General features: G+C 42.6%; 1 protein-coding gene across 3 annotated transcripts in view; it reads right to left on the reverse strand.

Annotated features, from left to right (window-relative positions):
- Positions 1-23,958, reverse strand: part of CPNE1 (copine 1) — a 58,856-nt gene that overhangs the window by 5,551 nt on the left and 29,347 nt on the right. For 2 of the 3 annotated variants that reach the window (XM_082228656.1, XM_082228657.1), the window contains exons 2-13: positions 12,929-13,057; positions 11,196-11,375; positions 9,310-9,384; positions 7,509-7,580; positions 6,627-6,710; positions 5,793-5,882; positions 2,822-2,920; positions 2,162-2,248; positions 2,019-2,078; positions 1,493-1,626; positions 415-469; positions 284-335 (exon numbers count right to left, since the gene is read on the reverse strand). In XM_082228656.1, coding sequence (XP_082084782.1) covers positions 284-335; positions 415-469; positions 1,493-1,626; positions 2,019-2,078; positions 2,162-2,248; positions 2,822-2,920; positions 5,793-5,882; positions 6,627-6,710; positions 7,509-7,580; positions 9,310-9,384; positions 11,196-11,375; positions 12,929-13,057 — 1,117 coding nt within the window. Of the gene's footprint in view, positions 1-283; positions 336-414; positions 470-1,492; positions 1,627-2,018; positions 2,079-2,161; positions 2,249-2,821; positions 2,921-2,987; positions 3,084-5,792; positions 5,883-6,626; positions 6,711-7,508; positions 7,581-9,309; positions 9,385-11,195; positions 11,376-12,928; positions 13,058-23,958 lie in introns of all 3 variants that reach the window. The other variant, XM_082228658.1, reaches the window with a different exon arrangement.

Consider the following 23,958-nt stretch of genomic DNA (forward strand, 5'->3'; position numbering starts at 1 on the left):
GGTGTGTGAATCAGTTATTTTCAGAGGATGGCAAAACATGTACTGCCTGCAGCACATAGCATAATTCTTGGAGCCTTGCAGAGGTGGTCACTGGCTGCCAAGAGGACTGTGGCTACAGAACAGGTGGAGTGGCAAAGAAGATATACCAACAGTCATGCACTTTATCCTGACAAAAACTCTAGAAGCCCTGCTGGTCCTGTTCTTTATTTTTAATGGAACATACTCTCTGATGCACACTTTGTCAAATTCGATTACTGGCTCATGAAGATTACTAAATGCTTACCTTGGCAATAGGGATTTGTAGGGTTAAAGTTCAATGCAAATTCATGGGATACCTGGGAAAGAGACACACTTAGTCATGTAGCCAAATACCAATGCATTTGAATTAAGAAACACTTGAACTAAGAAACTCACCTTCCAGTCTGGAGGAACTTGAGCTCCAAACCCAAAGGCAGGGAACAGTTTGTCACTGAAAGATGTAGGGGGTAGAGGAGGAGGAAAGATAGATATGTTACCTTCAGCGGAACAGAAACAATTCATAGTTACCACTGCTGCAAGCTGGCAGAAACTGCATGCTACCTCAGAAACCAAAACTGCTAAAAGTGAAGCAAGCAGTAAGAGTGCAGGGGAGCAAGGCTTCCAGGAGCCAATGTTGTAATCAAGTTGACTCCTCCTTCAGTTTAAAATGTCAGGAAAAAATGCACATTCATCCCATGAGCAGTGATCATTTTCATTTATACATGACTGTCTACAGCTCCTGTTCTCAAGTATCGAAACTCAGTAGTGTCATTTTATGAGCAAGCAGAAAAGGAAAACAATCACTTATGTCAGATGCTGGTGTGGTTGCTCGAGAGTAAACAGGCAAGACTCCGACCTGTCTTTTCCAGGCTTTATTCTTGGTGCAAACTATTTACAGTGAAGAGCATCGTAAGTTCATGTCTGGCTCAATCGCTAGCAGAATCTGGGAGTGGTCGGTTTTTGTACCTCCCCCAGCATCAAAGTCGCGTCACCCCCAGCCTTTTCCGCCCCTCCCTGCGCCGAAGCCTACTGTGCAGAATGGGCGATAGCAGGGGTGTACTTCCCTCCTCTCCGGCTTGCTCAGGCGCGGTGTTGAGGCTCTCCCTAGCATCCCCTGGTCCCTGCACATCTTCTCCACTGGAGGTGGGGCTTTCCTCCTCGACGGAAGAGGAACTGCTGCCCAAGATTTTTGGAGGCTCCCTATAACACAACTGCCCTTCCATCTCTCGCCTCTGAGCTGATGGCAGTTCCCTGACAACTTACTCTCATGAAGGAACCAACAAAACAAAGAACAATCTACTGCAACTCTCACTGAATTACCGTTTTCAGCAATAACACGAGATGCAGGAGATGCATAATCCATAAAGGTTGAAAGGACTGAAGTTACTTAGTCAAATACATCACTTTAACTCTATTAAATTTCACTTATTTCTAACGCTCACAGCTAGAGCAGCTAAAAATAGTTTTAACATACGTGTCATAATCCTGTACCACGTTCCCCACACACCAGATGGCGGTCAGGTATTCATTTACTCCATTTGGACTGATATAGTGAAGAGATTCTGGTGACTTTGGATCTCCATTGGAGCCGGTGAAATCTATGCCCACCTGACACAATAACAAAGAACACAAAGATAATATTTCTTTCTGGAAGCAGGCAACCAAAGAAAGCCCAACATTCATGGAAGTTGACTTCAAGCATACCTAACAACAGTGAAGAATGCTGCTGAAATAACCACTAAAAAACTCAAGGCAGCTGAAGAAAGGTCAAACATTAGGTTCCCCCAAAATGCAACCAGGGAGACTATGTATTAGAAAGATCAGTGAATTCATTTTGTTTAGTCTGGCAGATATACAACAGCAGACATATTCACTGACAGATCTAGTAAACAGGTTTTTGTGCAGTTTAAGTGCAATGGCTTTTTCATGGGAATATATAAATGCTTGAGTTATGTTTTAACTTAGGTAGACAAGGCATGTGAACAGGTGACCCAACTCACAGTGAAATTAATTTGGCAGCCTCCCATGATGTAATCCAGGAAAGAATATTCCATTTCAATCTGAAAAAAACAGCACACAACTGTTACAACTTCTACCCTACAATCACAGAATAGCAAACTCTTCTGTATGAAATGCTCCTTACTTTGCAAGACTTCACTCGAACAATGCCAGAGTTTTTATAGCTCTTCTTCTTTCTCTTCTTCTCAGGGTGAATACACTCAAATTCCACCTACAAAGAAAGGAACAGACATCAAAGGAACTTCTTCTAGTAAATGAAATGAAACCACATAGTTCACATTTTAAGATACACAGGACAAGACCCAACTTAGAAAAAAAAATGGTAGCCATGCATACTGGCAAGTGATCACAGCTTGACCACCAGGTCAGCCCGGCACCAAATGGAACCATGCAGACCTGTTGGGAGCTCACTTTTGACCTCTGTGGGAACCCTCAATGTCCTGGTCGTCCCCAGGACCTTCTCTGGGGCGCTCGTTGCCTGCGAGCTCCCTAAAAACTCCAAAAAGCAGCGACCAGTTCGCTGCGATAGCAAGCCTGGCTTCCTTTCCCCCTCGCGGTAAACCAGGAAGTAGAAATTAGATATCTTAGGGTCCTAGGATCATTTCGCTCGGGTTGCTGAAGAACACAGATGACTTAAAATACAACATCTATTGCTTCCTAGGAAATGTAAAGGGTGCTGGGAATTGTAGCTCTGTGAGAATAAATTTATTGTTTCTATGATTCTTCTTTGCAATGAGAAATAGGTTCAATTAGTTAATAAAAGAAGGTAAAAGTAAAAGCTCACCGGAGAGCTGCCACCTGCCTTCTGTAGCTGGGAGAGGTTAGTTTCAAAAATGCCTATCAAGTCATGTGACCCATCACTATCATAATCTGAACAGTGCACCTAAAAGGAAAGAAAGAGCAGGCAATGGACAAGCAGAACTTTATAATAGAGAATGACTGCTGCTCACCGCTTGGTCTCTCGCTTCCAACAGCTTTGCAGTGGCGCATGTGAACTCCCCTATCAAATCTGAACTGGTGCTGTCATCCATATCACTAACTGAAACCTAATAGTAAGAGAGAGACCCAAAAATGAGTCCTTGAGGAGAGCCATGGGTACGAACCTGTTTAGTAGGCAATGGAAACGCAACTAAAATGCTAAGCAGATAAAAAAAGAAGAAAATGACTGTTCCAAGGCTAAATTAAGTAAAAATCCAGTTATAGAAGCCAAGCAATCAACTGAAATTAAGTCTTATATAAGCCTTATAAAAAGAAACAATGGGAACAAAACAAAAACAGCACAAAGAACCCAAGACATTCAACAGCAAAGAAGAGCCTTAACACAAACTGTATAATCCAAAGTTCCTTCTTATTTTAAGAACTTTGCATGAATACTCTTCCCTGATGATATCTAGTCATGCAAAAACCTGCAAGCCTCATTCTCAAAAGTCAAATGAAATATGACCTGAATGTCCATGCTAAGCCATTTAGATAGTCTGCAATGGAAGGAACACAGGACTCAATTGAGAATTGCTATGTATTTGGGGCTTAAAATAACTTTGAGTAATGCTATAGTTTAAACAACAGGTAGCTTTCAACACTGCCCTTGTTTACCAGCAGATTGAACATATAGTAATTACATCTAGATACAATATATGACTTACACATAAATGGCTTCATCATAAATATATTATCTTGAATGCACATCCCTCTAATTTGTTTGTGACCAACATTCAGTGATGTGTTTTTAGGAGTAGAGTATGATTTAAAACAGCACAAGCCAACAGTGTGCATCCTAGAACACCATCAATTGAAAAGCAGTACCTTTCAGTAATGGCATAGATAGGGGGGAAATGCAGCCTTCTCACCAGATTAGGAGGTGACAAGTGCTCCCGGTTTACACTTGAAAATCAAATTGCAAACCTGAACCAAGGAGGCGATGCTCCTTTCATCTTTTATCCCCTGATCTATCTACACACCAACCATTATCACTCTTGTCTTGGATTTAGTTTCAGTTGGCTCTGCTTAGTTTCAATCACCCTGCTCAGGCAGGGAAAGCTTTTGCAAGTGCAGCTCCAGAAAGATACATGAATGTAAAATGCTCTTCTCTCCTTGCTTGGGTGGGAAGGACATGCATTTTATGGGTGCAAATTTGGTGCTGTCATCCAGCAGGCTCATGCATATTCTGAATAAACAAAGAAGAATGAGAGCACTCCAGCACAACCCCAAGGACAGTTACTAGATGGGTACTAGAATGCCTGTTCACCTGATTCCCCTGGGAATGGCTGGGCAGGTTAAGAGCTGAGTCAACCTACCGCAGGCCTATTTACACATGCCAGGTCCCTACTATCAACTGCTCTTGCTGTAAGTTCTTACAAACCCGCTACAGTCAAAATTTCCTTCATTAATCTCCAAGTAGAGATAATCTACTGACACTGCTAACACACCTTCAGTTACATAACCAGGACATGACCCAGGTTAGAAATACCCGATCTAGTTGTGATCAGCAAAAATGGAAGGTTTGACAATGAGCAACAGCTGAGAGGATCCTCAACATTTATGTTTTATTCCTCCAATTGTGACTACCTCACTAAAGGTATCTAGCATCTTCCATTCCTTTACGTGAGTGCAATACTCCCTCTTCCACATATACAGCTCAGCTTCTCCCAAGCAGCCATAACTTACCAAGACAGCCAGCACAAAACATAAGAGCTGCCCATCTGGACCGGATCAAAGGACCATCTAAGTCTCGCATTCTGTTGTAACCAATACAGATGCCTCTGCCAGGGGTGGAGACCTGTGGCACTTAGATGTTGTTGGACACCAATTACCATAAGTCCCAGATAGTATGGCTAACAAGCAGGGGTGATGGGAGTTGTAGCCCAGCAACATCTGGAGGGCCAAATGTTGCCCACCCAAGGGCTGTGAGAAGCTTGCAAGCAAGCTAGAAAGTCCAGGTTGTGAAATTTGGTTGGCCGGCATATTAAAAATCCTATTTTAAATGGCAATTTTACTGGGCAGTGGATATGACTTCACTTCTGAACACCAGCAAATTAAGCATATTAAACAACTGCATTAGATACTTTGAAGTGCATTTTTTAAAAAAGCAATGGACTCATGGAGGCTTTGCAGTCACTATATAGTTTAGAATGTTTGGGTATGAAGATAATGATTTCATTTATTAAGCCACAAAAACCATAGCTTAAAAACAGAGCCAAGCATCCTCCAAAGGGCATTTTGGTACACTCAGGTCATATTTTCAAGCTTTCCCGCAGAACCAGCAATACTACAGACTTACTTTTGAAAATTCAAGCCGCTATTTAGGTCTTCATGATCTTGGTCTTCCATAAAACTACATTTAAGCGTGTAGGATTAAATAATATCATTTATTATTTTCAGACATAGTTGTAGTCCACAGTGGATGTACTGCAAAAACTAGTCTATACAGAAAGACAGCTCTGGCAGATGAGGTTTCCAGGTGACCAATAAACAGAACAAAGGTTCCTGCTCAGTTAGAGGAATGGAGAATAACTCATATTGCCAGTATTCTCAGCGCTGCAAGTATATTTCAAAGAAATAAATGGGTAAGCACACAGAAGGAAATCTGGTGCAAAAATAATGGCAATCTAATTAAATTATTGGGCAGCCACACATTATTTGGTTTTAGTTCTTTCCCAGTCAGACTTCATATTGCAAAAGATGTTTATAATTAAATCAAATGGGTTCTCTAACCTGTATTTTATTTTTATTTTTTAAAGTTAAATCATTGTCATCACCTTCATTGGTTTGTTGAAGTCACCACCACAGAATGTTTGAAGAGGAACACTGAACTTTCTCCAGCAGGGATTTAAATTGTTCTTAATTACCTATAAAAGAAATCCAATTACAACCAAGCGCCTGAGATCTCTCCTCATCCTACAAGTACATTATGACAATGGCATTCCCTCACCTAGAATTTCCGCAGATTATTATTTTTTAAATAATAATTCTGTTCCAATAGCTGCATAATAATTTTCTGGATGAAAAGTAACCATTATGATAAGACATAACTCATTGCTTATAGGCAAATATCTATTAATACACTTGATATATATGTAATAAACATATATGTATTTTCTGTAATATTTTTAGCCCATTTCTAGTTTCATACCTAGATAAATTTAAACATGCATCTCAGCTGAATGTGCATAGTTTGGCATAAGTATGAGATTTTGGGTGGCTACAGCTGCAAAATTCAAGAGCTGCTGCAGTGCCTTCCAGACATCCCACCTGGCTTGCACATCAGTGCCCAAATATGAGGAACTTATAGTGGGTTGAAGTCTGAGAACCACTAGCAGAAGAAATTACTATGTAATGCAGCCCACTCTGCCCACTGAAAACGTGTTTCTGAAGGTCGGAAGCCCTCTGGAAGAGTGTGGGATGAGGAGGTATCACCCAAAGTCCGGCCGAAGAATCCTGGATTGGCAGAGCTCCACTTATGCATAATGCCTCTGCCTGATTTTGTCCAAAGAAGTAGCAGCTCCATTCTTTTTGAAACTGAGTTCATTCAGAGTTCATTAAGATATAGCAGCTCCTGAAGTTCAAAAGTTGAATCACTGTGTAAATCCTACCTCTGATCGGTAGACAAGCTGCCATTTTCCACCATCACTCTCCTTATAAAACTCCAAAAATGGATCAGATTTGCCCAAAAAATCCTGTGTAGAAAAAGAACCTTGATCTTTATACAAATAATAATTCAGCATGTAAGAACTTCTAGAGCAACATACCTTTCTGCTATTCATAGTATATCTATTATTACTGGCAACACACACACACACACACACACACACACACACCAAGCGTTCAACAAATAATGGCTTATTTTCAGTCACAGATGTTTCTGTTCGGTCCTTTTGTTCATTTAGTAGCCTGCAAATAATGCATGTCTATGCTCAGCTAAGGCAAACTATAAAGTGCTTTAAGCACCAAAATCCATGGTAGCGAGAGCTGAAATTATTATGCTTCTCTAGGAAATCTGTACTTCAAGAATTAACTTCAATAAATTAAAAAAGCTTTACAAAATAAAAATAATAATCACTTTTAATTTCAAGTGTGGTCTACACACATGCCTCTCACATTCAACCCCCCCCCCCCAATTCCTTCGAAGCAACAGATAGGTCCATTCTCATGTAAGCCCTTAATTACTACACTTATTGCCATTTCCTTCTTGATGTTTCTGTCATGACGTACCTTGTGAAACCTATTCACACAGGTACTGCTATAGAGCCAGTGTGGGGAAGTGTCCAGGGATCTAGTCCTCACTCAACCATAAAGCTCAGTGGGCCACTCAAGTCTCTCAGCCTAACCTACCTCACAAGGTGGCTGTGAGGATAAAATAAAGTGGGGAGAGCTCTGTACACCACCTTGAGCTCCTTGGAGGAAAGATGGGATATAAATGTTGGTTCAAGTACCGAATGAACTGGAAAGAAAGTTACTTTCAATATACCATTTACCTTTTTGTCTAAATTCCGGGCTTCAACATCTAAGGACACAACTCTAGTGTCTTTAATCTCTTCTGCAGAAATCTAAAAATTCAAGGGGAAATAATTTCAGTGCGATTTTGGAAAGTATTTCTAATGTGAATAATGCAGGCCGTTCAAATACACAAATTATAAAACAAATTCACCAATGTACTTGACAATTAGCTTAACCAAAGGAGAAATATATGAAGCTATTATGATCCAAATACATTCGCATGAAGCAGCAGTGTTATTTACCGTATTTTTCGCCCTATAGGACGCACTTTTTCCCCTCCAAAAATGAAGGGGAAATCTGGGTGCGTCCTATAGGGTGAATGCAGGCTTTTGCTGAAGCTTGGAGAGCGAGAGGGGTTGGTGCGCACCGACCCCTCTCGCTCTCCAGGCTTCAGGAAGACATCCGCAGCCTAGGCAGCCCTGTGGGAGGTCCCGCAGGGCTGTCTAGGCTGCAGATAGCAGCCTGCTGCCCAGCGCGAGGAGCGCCCTGAAGCAGAGCGCCCCCGCGCCCGGCAGACATCCGCAGCGTGGGGAGCCTTACAGGAGTACTTCCTAAATTCCTCCTGTGATAATGTGCCTGCTGTGGAATCCAGAAGCTGTCTGAATTACTTGCAAAACGGTTTTGGTTTTTTTAAAGCAAACCTGAACCACTTCATACTCCACACATACATTTGACAATAATGAGGTTAGTTGTCCTGTTTCATTCCCCTCATCTTTTCATATTTTTTTTTAAAAAATGTTTAACTATCAGAGGTCTGATTTAGCCCTATTGAAATGAATGGGAATGGGAAACTACAAAATGTCTATGCTATTCCCAGCAACTTCTCAAAGTAGGATAGACAAACCCTTAGCATTCATGCCTATATAATGAATTCTCTATCACTTACCTATTTTGGGGTTTTTTAAAGGCCTGTACATTCCTGCGTACACACAACACACCCACCCACAATTACAAAAAGGATCACAGGGGTTTATTGGTCTCCAGGAGTAAATTTCAACCTAGGGTTAATTCTGCTTTGCTTTGACACAGGAGTTAACATAGTCTAAACTTGAAATGTTTATTTCTTATTTGGAAAAAGAAAATACAAACAGCAAACCTCATTAGGCCATTGAGGTTACTGAGGTACATTGGCCCACTTCCACTATTTACTATGAGGCCAGTATTTCACGTAGATATTATTTGGTTTCTGTGTTGTTTCCTCTTCTGTTATAAGCCAATATCTCACAGTTCCCCTTTTCTCCTCCAGGGCTTCCTAATAGCCCAATAAAGAATTTAAATAGACATTGAGATTTCCAATGTACCCCAATAGCTTTTGTATTGGATCACTTTTTTTAATATGACACTTAAAAAACACTATTTTGTCTGTTAAACTGGAGTAACTGTGAAATCGATCATTTTTAAATTTTTGTTTATTTCAGGTAGTTCTATATCACTTAATATTTAAATTAATGGTATATATATTCTTAAAAGAAAAACACTCACAATTCAATTTGTTCATAAAACCAGAAAATTACCTTAAAATGCCTGCTGAAATAAGGAAGACTTTGTCATGTGATTGAAGTTCAGCAAAGGATGCCTGTCTAATCTCAGTTGGGAGTGAATTCCATAAACGTGGAACACCCCCCACCCAAACACTGAATGAATGGCTCCTAGTAGTTATGAGCCACGCAGCTGAGCTATGGGGACCACTAACAAGGATTTTAAAGGGTTCCCAAAAGCAATTATTGGTGAAAAAAAATTGTAGAGGAACCTTCAACTAGCCAGAAATGAGTTTCTTACCGTAACAGTGCCTTTTCCTGCAGGTTTTCCTTTCTTCAGCATTAAAGGCTGAGTGACAGTTTTACTCGACACAATCTAAAGAAGAATGAAATCTATGCATCCATTACAAAAGTCACATAAAGTGATATATTCTACCCTGAGGCAGAAATGTGAAGGAAGAAATATCATCAGCAATAAGCCAATTAACATGATGTCAACACAAGAGACATTTTTGCAGCTATCAGTTATAACAGCCAATCATAACTATTTACGTAGTGTGAAATTTTATCATGAATTCCAAAAACATTTGCCAAGATACATTATATATAAGTGTAATGAGAAACAGATTTCAACATTTACGTGATTTAACCATCTGGATTTTCAGACAGTTACCAAAGCCTCAGGATGCTTTATTTTAAATTAAAAGGACAAACACAATAAGGATCAAGTAAACTCACATGCCAAGGTGCTGAAAGGATTATGTAACTCAGCCCTAAGAACATCATCCAATGCTGTAACAATAATGTTATGGCAGATGACTTGCTGCCACCAGTGCAGCAGCCCCTTATCCCCTTGTCAGCAATATAATACTTCTCCTTTACATCCACAGGTGTGGCAGTGGGTGTGCTGGACTGTTGCCTTGCCTTGGTAATGGACTGGATAAGAGCCAATAAAGTGAAGCTCAATCCAGATAAGACAGAGGCTCTGTTAGTGGGTGGTTCCCTAGACCGCATGGATAGGAGGTGGCCTGCTCTTGATGGGGTTCCGCTCCTTTTGAAGGAATAGCATGGAGGTGCCACTGGATCCACTGCTGTTGCTTGAGGCTCAGGTGGCCTTGGTGGCATGGAGTGCCTTCCATCAGCTTTGGCTGGGGACCCAGCTGCACCCCTAACCGGACAGGGATAGCCTAACTTCTGTTGTCTATGTTCTGGTACTTGGGGTTGCCTCTGAAGACAGTTCAGCTGGTGCAGAATTCAGCGGCCAGGTTGCTTACAAGGGCAAGACAGTTGGAGCATATAGCACCAATCCTGCCTGGCTGCCAATTAGTTTTCAGGCCCAATTCAAAGTGCTGGTTTCAACCTATAAAACGTTCAACGGCTAAGGACTGCAATACCTCAAGGATCGCTTTTCCCCATACAAACCAACTCAAACCCCGCAATCACTCTCCGAGGCCCTTCTTCATGTGCCTCCTCCAGGAATGGTCAGGAGGGCAGCAACACGAGAACTGGCCCTTTCTATTCCCTGCTTGTGGAATGCTGTCCCAAGGGAGGCTTGCCTGGTGCCTTTGCTATATATCTTTTGGAGGCAGGCAAACATATTCCTCTATGGCCTTTTAATCTCTCTCTCTCTCTCTCTCTCTCTCTCTCTCTCTCTCTCTCTCTCTGTGTGTGTGTTTCTATTGTAAATCATCCAGTGATCTTTGAATAAAGGGTGGGATAGAAATTTAATAAATAATAATAATAATTGTTATTATCCTTGCTGACAGCATAACATTGCTGCATTGTAAGTTTTACTACCTTATTTCATTGGCACATGAGGGAGTGGGCACTCCTGTAATGCCATGCCACCCCTCACATTTCGGGTTACTTTGAGTCAGCATACATCAGGCATAAGGTCAACATCTATTTCGAAGCCGAGGGGTGGGGGTGAGAACAACTCTCTCATGGAATGATTATCACGTGCGTTAGTCTCAGTGAGGTCTAGTTTTATGGTTGGCAAGACCAATGTTCGCTAGTGTCCAGCAAACAAGCAGGTCCATAGAGTCCTGCACCACGCAAAAGGAGGCAATTGATTCAGGTACTTCTACTCTTAACTGAAAGCTTTCAGAAGATTAACTCCTCCTTTCATCTGTGTTATTAAAAGATTAAAAAATAGCATGTAGCATTACAGTTCTTGTTTCCCAGTACCTGTCCCAAGGTGCACTCTGCCCCTCCAAGAAAGTCGTCATCATTTAAGTCATAGGATTTGTTATCGATGTCGTAAATGCCAAATTTCAGTTTCTGAACTTTCTCAAAATAATAGTCAATTTGCAGCTTCTTTGAAAATTGAGGATTCTGACAATTCTTTATTTTTTCAGTTCGATCCAACTGTAACAATACAACAAGAAAGGGAAATGTCATGCTTAACACTCACATTCTTCAACAGAAAACTAGAGGTGTGATCTAACCAAAGTTAAGTACTTTCTAAATTCTACTTTTAGTGGGAGAGATTTAAGCCTGTTCTTAACCCCTCTGAAACTATTTGGATTTACAAGTGCTTCGTTTTAACTTAAGAGGAAGAAAAATGGTTCAATATGCCAAAATTACGCAATTTTAGATATTTAACTTTGGCTGCATCTCCTGTTTGAAATTCTAGAGCACCTCTGCCAGCCAGCGACAAAAATACTGAGCTAGAGGAACCAATCATCTGACTTGATATAGAGCAGTTTCCTACACAACAGTTTCCTGTGGCTGCTTACCACAGGGGAAACAGTTCATGGAAGCATATCTTCCATGGTGGTCTTCTCGTTAAGGACAAAAGAAGCAAAAATACAAAGAAATACACCAATGTCCTTTTTTCTGTAGATTGTTCAGGTCATATACTGGCCTGAGTCACATGGAATGCTAAGTCAAACTATGACATATTTTGAACAAGCAAGCATGCAAATACACAAAGCAAAAAAACATGGCCACTTTGCTCCTCCCCTAAACCATAGTATGAGATTAAAATTATGTCTGATCCTAAGCTCATTGTTTGCCTCGCTCCAAGCAAACCACAAAGTGCAGCTAAAGTTTGTTTTTGGCTTGCTGCTCAGGGCTTGTTCGGAGGAGACAAAACCATGAACCTGGGTTCCCATGCAATGATATGCTAAACCATGGCATGGCTTAGTTTTGATTAGTGCAGCAGCAGTAAGCCTGGGGGAGCAGCAAGGCAGCTGCAGATTTTGCTCTGTGTGCTCACATTCTTGCTTGCTCAGGCTTAGTCACTGTTTGAAGTCGGCATTACATGTGACCCAGGCCAGTACAGAAATATACTGCCTTCAATCTTTCCACTGTCAATTACTTGTAGAAGACACAAAAAAATAACAAGAGTTATGGGCAATCATGCCAACCAAAACACCAAAGTTGTGAACAGGCTTCTGATTTCTCCTGAACACTTTTTCAGGTTGGATGTTGAGTAAAACCAGAAGGGGAGGAGAGGAAAAAGTTGGGTATGTTGACTCTGGGGTAACTAAAGATGTACTGTCTCCAAATGCAACTTCAAACAGTAAAAATATTTGATAACATAGTGGAACTTTCAGCATTACAATGGGAATATTAAAAATGCTGATGCTATGTTGTTGCCGGCCTCCTTTCTCCACCAAAAGCCAGAGGAAATCAATTAGCAAACACAAAATTCAGTTAAAACTAATTTATAAAAACTTCCATGATTAAAAAGCTTGGGCTACGTAAAAGCCCTGTAATTTTTTTATTAAAAAAAAATGGGACATACAAAAAAAACTTGTGAGATTTTGTTGTCATTTAGCTCATTTAATTGCTGAAACCTGTAAAATATTAATCCTTAATTAATTTTAATCAAAACGTCAAGTGTTCAGATGTGTTCAGAAAGGAGACACTGCCAACTTCTGGTAGTTTTCAAATTACTACAAACAATTCCTTACTTCGGTCCACTGGTTTCCACCAACATCTTGAAGCAGGACACATAGAGGATCAGATTTTGAGCCAACATCTTTATCAAGCAGATTATCGCATGATATGGACAGTTCCACCTTTGTCACGCAGTGCGCCATCTGTTAACAGAGGGAAAGGAGAATGTTGAATACTCATTAAACGATTAGGTCATAATAAAAAAAAAATTTGCATACAGAATCACAACAAATCTTCAGAAAATGTCATCTGTGCGAACTGTTTTAGTTTCCTAATACTTTCTTTGGACTGCCATGTATTCTCTTGTCTTAACAGACCATAGAGCTAAATACATTTTCCTCCCAAAATAAAACAAAATAAATAAATAAATAAATAATGATCAGGTACACTGCTTTAACTACTTGTCTGACACTCGCAGAAAGATTTGGCCAAATGCCATTTAATAAGATGGTGTTAGGGTTGCTTCATACAGTCAGGTTTTCTAGAACATGAAAACTGCATGAAGCTGCACTTTGCTTGTACACATGCGTATTTTCCTGCAAAAGCATGCAGTGTAACATTCAAATGGACCAAATGCAAAATGTGATAATCTGCACATCAGTTTCACACTAATGTCAATATACAACAGAAATTGTTCAGGGTTTAACATACAAACTGACAAACTTTCAGACCGCATAGCTCATTACTTTTCTGTTTCAACATCATCACATGCCCATGGGCAGATGTTATGGAGAGGCTGGTTGACTTGGGATAACCCTAAGGAAAACTCAAGATTGGTTGGAAGGTAAGCAGGAAGAGATGAAGCCCTGCTTCAGATGCTACAGAAGCAACACCCGGCCCAAGCAACCCTTTCATGCATCTAAATTTAGCTGATGTAAAAAAGAATTGTGTGGGGACACCATTTAGGCTTCCCAAACCCACTGCAAAGAATTGCTGTGCACACCTGAGAAGGTGCAAGAGCAACCAGAAGGTCCCAAGAACAGTTAACGTCTGTTTTGTCTCCATTTTTTTTACTGGACTCCATTTTTACTGGACTCTATTTACTCCATTTTTTTTTTACTGGACTCCATTTACTCCATTTTTTTAACCTCTTGTCTATAGGGCCCAGCCACCACACAGGATTAACCTGTGACAGTAGTTATTTTGCCATGGGTAAATATAATTGAGGAAAACCACCACTAAATATTTCATTGTTCATGTTCCATTCCTTGTAGCTCACACTCCTTCACACATTGCCTCCACACCTGGCCAAGTCAGGACATGATAAGCAGATGCCATGAGTCCATCATTCATTACTCCTGTGATACGACTGCAAATCACTTTCTGACACTAATACAAAAGGCGATTCATAAGTAATAATCATCCACGAGTTCAGAAATATCCAAAAGAAAAGGAAGCCTCTGGGCAGACAGGACACCTTCTACAAGACGGGCACTCAAATCACGTGACTATGGACACTCAGAGGAGATATCAGGGTCTGACAGGCAGTTATCTCTGATTGGTCTGTAATCCAACAGGTGAAAGGGGCTAAATAGGTTTGAGGCCCTGCTAGATTTGTTCATACTTCATGGAATGGCAGATTGAACCCTGCCAGTTTGTTCTGCTTTCAGAGCCTCATAGATCTTCACTTCCTTTCAGAACTCCCACACTGGAAAGGTGGAAGGGAAAGACTTCACCAAAACCTATCTTCCCTCTCATAGCAGCACCATACGACAATTAATCTGAAAGCATATGCCTTGGCAGAATAGCTATGTTCCTTTTTTTAAAAAAAAAACATTTTTATTCAAAATTTCAACAGCATACAAACTAAATGGACGCAACACAAAACTCAGTGCATATTTGCCATATAGTCCCAAGCCAGCTATGTGTCTTCAAAAATGTCCTTTTCTTAAATCACACTATTATCAGTTTATGCAGGTTCCAGGCAAATCTGCTATCCCTTGCAGTTAACCAAGTTTATAAGGGTTGCGAAGTTCCCATTCTCCTCTCACTTAAAGAAGCATTAGCTACTTTCCCAATGGCACTGCTAGAAGGAAGTAGCCTGCAACTCACCTACATCAGGTACTGGCAGACTTCAGGCTTGTGTGATCTTGCTTTTTTACTAGAACCCCAAGATCCTTGAACCAGAGTCAGATGCAAAACACACACACTAAGAATTAAAGAATTCAGAGCCTAGGAACTAATTTTGAGGCTTGAATCGAACAAAGTACACAGTCCTTCCACGCATGTTTCCCAACCTTTCTTCATTCCAGCAGTATAATGTGTTGGTAAAAGGTAAAGGTAAAGGTACCCCTGCCCGTACGGGCCAGTCTTGCCAGACTCTAGGGTTGTGCGCTCATCTCACTCTATAGGCCGGGAGCCAGCGCTGTCTGCAGACACTTCCGGGTCACGTGGCCAGCGTGACAAAGCTACATCTGGCGAGCCAGCGCAGCACTCGGAACGCCGTTTACCTTCCCGCTGGTAAGTGGTCCCTATTTATCTACTTGCACCCGGAGGTGCTTTCGAACAGCTAGGTTGGCAGGCGCTGGGACGAACGACGGGAGCGCACCCCGCCGCGGGGATTCAAACCGCTGACCATGCGATCGGCAAGTCCTAGGCGCTGAGGTTTTACCCACAGCGCCACCCGCGTCCCTTTGTGTTGGTAGCACTTGTTAATTACTTGTTACTGCTTTTTTCAAGCAACTGGGAGTCAGAAATTCTTGTACCCGGACACTGAGGTCCAGCACCAAGGGCCTTCTGGCGGTTCCCTCACTGCAAGAAGCCAAGTTACAGGGAACCAGGCAGAGGGCCTTCTCGGTAGTGGCGCCCTCCCTGTGGAATGCCCTCCCACCAGATGTCAAAGAGAACAACTACCAGACTTTTAGAAGACATCTGAAGGTGGCCCTGTTTAGGGAGGCTTTTAATGTTTGATGTAGTACAGTATTTTAATATTTTTTTGGGAAGCCGCCCGGAGTAGCTGGGATGGGCGGGGTATAAATAATAAATTATTATTATTGTTGTTGTTGTTGTTGTTGTTGTTGCAGAATGCCCTGAGATCTACCAGCAGACACAGATCTACCTTCTGCCCACCATAAAAGGAAGGAAATTCACTACAAGTACTACTGCTGAGAAGACAAGGGACACTCAACCAGAACTTTTCTTTGAAAATCACCCCCAAGTTAGGGCAATAACAGCAGTAAAGCAGAGAAAACTCATCTTCTTTCCAGCCATTGATCAAACTCTTGTTTGAGCTTGCCTGGTCATTCTACAATTTACTATGGTTCTGCCCAAGGTAGACTGGACTAAGCAATCTTGCATTCTAACTAGGGGGCTGGTGAGAGTTGTAGCCCAAAACATATGGAGGGCATTAGGTTTTGCAAAGGGTGCTTTAAATATTACAAGCTACCCATGAATGTCACTTCCAGATAATATTCAAGTGCCCTTTTGCAACATTTCTTTCTGCAGAAGTATAAACCAGGATGTGTCCATCCAGCAGAAGTTCATCCCACCTTGGGTCAGGTTATAGAGATAAGGCTCCTGATAGCTTCTACTTGTGTTGACCATTTCACCTGGAACACCTTACAATGCTCTTCCCAGTGACTGGACTGAATAGCCTATTGGTTTCTAGTGGTGGGTGATGATGCTGTTTGCTGTTTTGAGTTGTGTCCACATAATACGAAAGCCCTGGGAATAGCTTGTTGGTAAATCTTTCTGCCTGGATTGAAGTATGCCACCAGCTTATCTCCAATCCTCCTTTGCACTTGCTTTAATATCACCATTACGGAGTCTCATAAGAGAAACAATTTTCAGCCTCTGGAAAATTACAAACCTGCCATACACCAAAACAGGACAATTAGCGCTTTACTGCCTGCACTGACTGGCAGCAGGACTAACATTCCTAGCCATACCTGGAGATGATCAGGATTGAACCTGAGACCTTCTGAATGCAAAGCAGATACTCTACCAATGAGCTACGCCCCTTCCTCTTTGATGGTTGGCCAAGTGCTTTAATAAAACCCTCCTTTATATACCACCTAAACCACAAAGATACAATTCCTGATCCTGTGTTGTTTGCTTTTCAGGCAGTCCCACAGGTCTCCCTGGAATTATCCCCTTCCTCTCTCCCACAGCTCACAATCTTCCATAGGGGAATCATGGGACAGAACAAACACAGCAACCCTGGAGCCTCAAATACAGAAATCAGTAGTGTTTATAGATGGTGTTGATTATATACAGAATAGCTTGACTAGGGTTCAGATCAGAAAAGGTACAATAATAAGGAACGACAATTTACCTGCGGATAAGGATTTTTAATAAGCCTAAGGTTACACAATACTTGTCAGACCTCAGAAGTATTTACTCTGAATCTGTTGCATGACTGGCATGGGAGGAGCATTTCTCTCAAGTCACCTGGAACAGATGAATTCACCAGGGGGCATCAACTGAATTCCAGTTTTCAACTAATAGGGATAAACATAAGCAGCACAGGCAGAATAAGGGCAGTGTGCTGAAAGACCAAGCAGCCTCACTGATGTCAAATCTGCACCACAATTTCTTTAATCCCAGCAGTACAATACCACTCCTGGGAAGGTGCAACTGCCCAAAGGAATGCAGAATGCAACATACAACAACAACAACAACAACAACAACAATCTTTTATTTATATCCTGCCCTCCCTGGCTAAAGTCGGGCTCAGGGTGGCTAACATCAGATATATAACATTGGTATAAAATCAAGCAATAATTAAATTACATCCTAAAAACAGGTCAAAATCAAATTTAAATCTAATTAGATGCCTTTCCGCAGGGTTAGGGTTAGGAACAGTAAGTGCTCATCGGCCCAACTGTTTATGATGATCTTATATGGGCCTGTGAGAATGCTGGGAGGCCTCTTTCATATTAGTTCTTATACAAAAAGAAAAGGGGAGTCAGGCTGAGCCCTGACCAAAGGCCTGGCAGAACAACTCTGTCTTGCAGGCCCTGTGAAAAGATGTCAAATCCCACAGGGCCCTGATCTCGTGACAGAGTGTTCCATCAGGCCCCCGGGGCCAAGGCCAGAAAGGCCCTGGCCCTGGTCGAGGCCAGCCTGATCTCTCTGAGGCCCGGGATCTCCAAGGTGTTATTAGTTGCAGAACGTAAGGTCCTCCGTGGGGCGTACCAGGAGAGGCAGTCCCGTAGGTACAAGGGTCCTAGGCCATATAGGGCTTTACAGTTTCAGGAAATGCTGAGTTAGAATACTGTGGAATTATGGTGTAGCCTTATTGTATTGGTCCTGAAGCCTAATGGCTCAACTTGGATCTGGCGAGATTTCTGGCAGCTCAATGCTGATCCCATGTTTCGTGTTGGTACAGGCTGAGTAAAGCCTGTTTCATCCACATTCATCCTTTTCAACGGAAGACTATTGCTGTAAGAGGATGTAACTTCAAGACTAGTCGACTGCAATGTCCTCTACATGGGATTTCCCGTTTTTGTCCGGAAACTGCAGTTAGTGCAAAATGCAGTGGCATGATTGCTGACAGGAGTCTGTTAGCATATTACACCTGTGCTTGAAGATCTGCACTGACTGCCAGTTCACTACCAGCCTGAGTTGTTCTTATTGGTATATAAAGTTCTTAACTGTTTGGAACCAGTTTACTTAAGGGATTGTCATACCTCATGTGTGCAGTTTCACTTTGATCTGCAAAAGAGGCACTTCTGCTAGCGCCATACAATATCCTTTCTGCGTTTGTAAGGAGTCTTCTTTTGGCACCTATACTTTGCAGCTCACTACTAACATTAAGCTAGCACCATCACTATACTCCTTTTGATGCCTATTGAAAACTTTTCTGTTTTGGCAAGTCTATCCAGGCAGATGGTTTAGTTATACCCGTTCTAAATTTTGCTTCAGATGTTTGATTGTGATTAGATGCTTTTAATATATTTTTTTTAATTAAAAGGTCCCCTTTCAATAAAATTTGTAAGCCAGTTTCATGGCTCCTCTAATGTAAAAGTGTAGAGTAAGCACTAAAATAAATTAAGCTATTTTTGCCTGTCTTGCTCTCACACACAGCCAGCTCAGAAACTGATCACAGCAATAATGTAAGAATACTTATCCAAGTCAGACCTAAGTTTTAGGTAAGCTAACAAGAGAAACTACTCACTTCGAAAGCTCTAATCCAATTGCCAGTGCATACTGAATTATTAGCATAAGGTATTAAGGGAACATAAAGTACAATTAAAATTTTATACTGATATAAATGCTGTATGATCAAGGTCTGATCACAGAATCTGTAGAGAATACATACAATTAAAGCTTGCATTAGAAGAACAAAGAATACTTTATTCTTCCTATTAAAGAAAACATACATCTTCTCTTTCTCGCTCACAAACAAAAGTACAGTGGTGCCTCACAAGACGAAATTAATTCGTTCTGCGAGGTTATTCGTCTTGCGGATTTTTCGTCCTGCGAAGCACGGTTTCCTGGGTATTAACGGTTTTAAGAAAAAGGAAACAAACTCGCAAGACGTTTTCGTCTTGCGAAGCAAGCCCATAGGGAAATTCGTCTTGCAAAGCAACTCAAAAAACAAAAAACTCTTTCATCTTGCGAGTTTTTCGTCTTGCAAGGCATTCGTCTTGCGAGGTACCACTGTAGATGGTATCATCTAGTGTATTATTCTTATTTGTGCTATTGTACTTGATGGTATCATCTAGTGTATTATTCTTATTTGTGCTATTGTACTTGAATTGTCTTCTGTGGACCACTTTGAGCCCAATGTATTTGTGTAAAATGCAGAATATACATACTATCGGCAACTTCCTATGTTGCATTAGTTGCACCATTTCAGCAAATACACTAGTGGTTACAGCTTGTGATTTGTCTGGAATGAGACAAACCACATGTCCAGGTTCAGATGATACACTAAGCCAAATTGTGGCTTAGCTCACAGTAACACAATAGCAGTACCAGTGAGGACAAGCAAAGCAGACACTATCTCTTCTCAGGGAGCCCACCTTAGCGCCAAGCCATGATTAGACACCATTACGTGTTAACTGAGCCAATGCCTCAATACACCCCCACAATTAAGGAAAAACTCCGTACAAATAGAATGCTAGAATACCAGGGTGGCTAGGCGAAAACCTTCTCTGCAAATGCGCAATTTGTTATTGGAAGCGGGGCCAGTACGGTTGCAGTTGTCCACCAACAATCTGAAAGTTAAGCTCTGTCATCTTTCTTTTACATTGAGCAATTCCTTTAATTGCTACTATGTTCATTCAGTTTTAAATAACCGCTGCCTTTGATAAGATGAATAAATAAGCTTCTCTTTAACTCTATGCAGACCTCAAACCATATTCCCCTAGGCATATTATTACACTAGAAAAAAGGAAAAGGTTTAAAGGTAAGATGCCACTTTGTACAAGAAATACTACATTCATATGAAGTATGCTACACTGCCGAAGCAAGCAATTCTTTTCAAAGGAAGGAATAGCTCCTAAGGTCACAGAACAAGGCAGAAACAAGTTTTTATAAAGGAGTGGGGAAATCTGTTAGGTGCTTATTCTGCAAAGTGAACTTGTATTTAATTTGAGCAAGACATAAGATCCTCATCCACTGTATTCCACACGATGTGAAATTTACTTATTTGTGGTTCTAGGAATGCATAATCCTATTCCTACACAATGGATGGTGGTGTTATTTGCTACTTTGCTACGCAGGTCCTACTTAACGAACAGAATGTGCTCCCTGGAAATTGTTCATTAGGCGAGCATTCACATACCAGATCTACAATTTACACTATTTCCTATGAAAATATTTCTAATGCAGGATTTCCCAACCTTTCCCCATTTCTCTCCATGGTTTCTTCCTGAAATGGCTGCATCCAATCAGCAAGAGAAAGAGAAAGAGAAAGGGGGGAAACGGATTTATCTGATCTCACCTGCTCCCCGATTTGTCCACTCTCTCTTGCTCTCTGACTTGTCCTATCTTGCCTCCCAGCCCTCTTTCTGTGGTTTCTACCCGAAAATGGCTGCCACCAACCAGCAAAGCACAAACAAGGATGTTTTTTGTTTGGATAAGTGAATCTGAAGTGTACAGCAGGTTTGGGCATAATTCTTTATATGTGCTAAGTGAATATTCGGCTAGCAGATAGCCGGACCTGAGTATATTGTTAAAGCCCTAGGAAGGGAGAACTAAAAGCAAGCAGCATGAACAAAAACATTTTAAAATCACATTTAAAATGTAAGTTTAGAATTACTGTCTTGAAAAAGGTATTCTATTTTAAACATATCTGAGGGGTAGGCATGTTAGTCATTTGCAGCAAACACAAAGATTCTTGTGACATCTTAAAAATTAACAAATTTATTATGTTACAAGCTTTCTTGGATTACAGCTCACTTCATCAGTCGCAAGACCTGGATGGAGAGAGGGATTGGAGTCACAGTGGTCTATCTAAGGTGTGTATTTAGGACAGAATATGGGTTTTGCTAAGGGATGCGGGTGGCGCTGTGGGTTAAACCACAGAGCCTAGGACTTGCCGATCAGAAGGTCAGCGGTTTGAATCCCCGCAACGGGGCGAGCTCCGTTACATCTTGTTTCCTGAAATAATGAAGACAGTACCGAATGATTTCCATCCAGTCTCCAGTACTCCATTCTTGGGAAAGGTGCTCAAGCATGTGGTGGCATCTTAACTTCAGGATTTTTTAAAATTTAAGACATTATCTAGAGCCATTTGAATGCAGTTTCAGGTTGGTTATGGGATGGAGGCAGCTTTGATCCTCTTGGTGGACAATCTACTCCAGGAACTGGACAGGGAAAGCATGTCCCTGGTGGTTCTGCCAGACCTCTCTGTGGCTTTTGTTACTATCAACCGTGGAATCCTATTCTTGTGAACTGCCTGGTTGTGATAGGACTTGGAGGCACTGATTTATGGTGGTTCTAGTCCTTTGTACAGGGTCAGTTTCAAAAAGTGGTGCTAGGGAACTCCTGTTTGATGATTTGGCCATTGGGCTATGACTCCATCTTGCCTCAGTGCTAACCACTGTGTGAGAGTGTTATGTAGTGTAGTTTCACCCTGGGCCAACAGGGGGATACTGTATATAGTTTTCACTCAGGTCTGTAGATAGTTTTCACTCAGGTCCGCGTCCGTTATTTTAGGCGGGAACTCTGAGCTGTTATTGTTACAATGTTGACAGCCGGCTGACTATAAATACAGGCCGGCTGAGCTGTTCGCAGGCAGTTTATTTCCAGCTTACCAGAATAAAAGAGCTACTTGAAGAAATCGCTGTGCCGGCTGCTATGTCAACCCACAACTTAACACTGGCGACGAAGGTGGGATGGATGGACATCAGAGCACAGCCAGATGCGGCCAGCCTCTGAACTGAGCTGAATCACAGAGCGAAATCACTGAGCGAAATCACTGGGCAGAACCAATTCAGAGCTGACTGTTCTGGCTGGAGCACTGTGTTCCATCCATCGCCCTTCACGCCGGCATCGGAATCATGGCTTCACTTGTGCCTCTACCGCCGTTTGCGCCAGCATCTGAATCATGGGACTCCTACCTCGCTCGGTTCGACTGCTACCTCCAAGCCAACGAGCTGACAGCAGTATCAAAGGATCGGAAGCGGGGCCTATTCCTCAGCCTCTGTGGGCCTGAGGTGTTTGAGACGGCCCGAGCATTGGTTGCGCCTGAAGCAGTCCAGGAAACACCATGGGACACGATCCAAGAGAAGCTCCGCAGCCACTACGCACCAAAGCCGTCCAAGATTGCTGCCCGCCATGCGTTCTACCACCGGAACCAGGCAGAGGGGGAGTCAATCAACAACTACACCACCGCCCTGCGACAGGCTGCAATGCACTGTGAGTTCCGAGACTTAGACGATGCCCTGATGGATCGAATCGTCTGCGGGGTCCGGGACATCCATCTGCAACGGCGTCTCCTAGCCAAGCCAGACCTCACGCTACAGAAAGCCATTGAGGAGGCTGTGGCCTCAGAAGCTGCTGAACGCTCCGCTCAGGAGATCCGCAAGTCCAGCAGCCCGCGTCTTGCTAGGGAGCCAGTTCCGGTGCATCATGAAGAGGCCAGCAGTGATGAGGCATCCTCCAGTGAAGACGATGATGTGCACCAGACAAAGCGGGAGCGCAGGAAGTTCCAACAGAACTCCAAGGGCCAACCGGAATGTGCTGGCTGCGGAGGCAACCATTCCCGTGCCAAGTGTCGATTTAGAGACGCCATCTGTAGGAAGTGTTCCAGAAGGGGCCACATCGCTAAGGTCTGCCGATTGGCTCCGTCTGACACCCCCCCTTCATCGACTCGCAAGTCCAAGTCTTCACTCCAGTCTGCCAAGGAAAGTTGTTTCGCTCTCACCAACTGCCGCTGCCCGTCTGGAACCACAATTGGCCAAACCGACTCGTCGACGCGACGCAAGCTGAACGTCACGGTGCTCATTGAAGGAGCTCCATGTGACATGGAGATCGACACCGGGTCTGCCCTGTCCATCGTGTCATGGAGCACCCTCAAAAGACTGGTACCCAGAGTGTCCAAAAGGCAACTTGACTCTCACCGCGTACACCTGAGAGACTACCAGGGAAACGACATTCCCGTGGTAGGCGTTGGCCGGTTCCGGATCGCCTTCAAGGATTTTTCGGGCCTGCTCCGGTTGGTGGTGGTCGAAGGTCAGCGGCCAAGCCTCCTAGGGCTAGACTGGTTTGATGCCCTCGGCCTGGAAATCACCGGCATCAACTGCATCTCTAACGCAGAGACTGAGGGTCTGGTCAAAGACTTTGCCGAGGTTTTTGACGGCACCTTGGGGCAATATACAGGTACGCCCATCTCCTTTAGCCTTGATCCACAAGTCGCCCCCATCAAGCTAAAGCCACGCCGGGTTCCCTTTGCTCTCAAGGCTAAGGTGGACGAACAACTGGACAAACTGATTGCCCAAGGAGTTTTGGAGCCGGTTGACCACGCAAAGTGGGAAACCCCCATCGTCACGCCTGTCAAGCCAGATGGGTCGGTGAGAATCTGCGCTGACTACAAGTGCACGATTAACAAGGCACTTCAGCAGCACGCTTATCCGGTTCCTGTTGTCCACCA

The sequence above is a fragment of the Podarcis vaucheri genome (genome assembly GCF_965113315.1).
Source record: "Podarcis vaucheri genome assembly, chromosome: 6".
Taxonomy (NCBI): Eukaryota; Metazoa; Chordata; class Lepidosauria; order Squamata; family Lacertidae; genus Podarcis; species Podarcis vaucheri.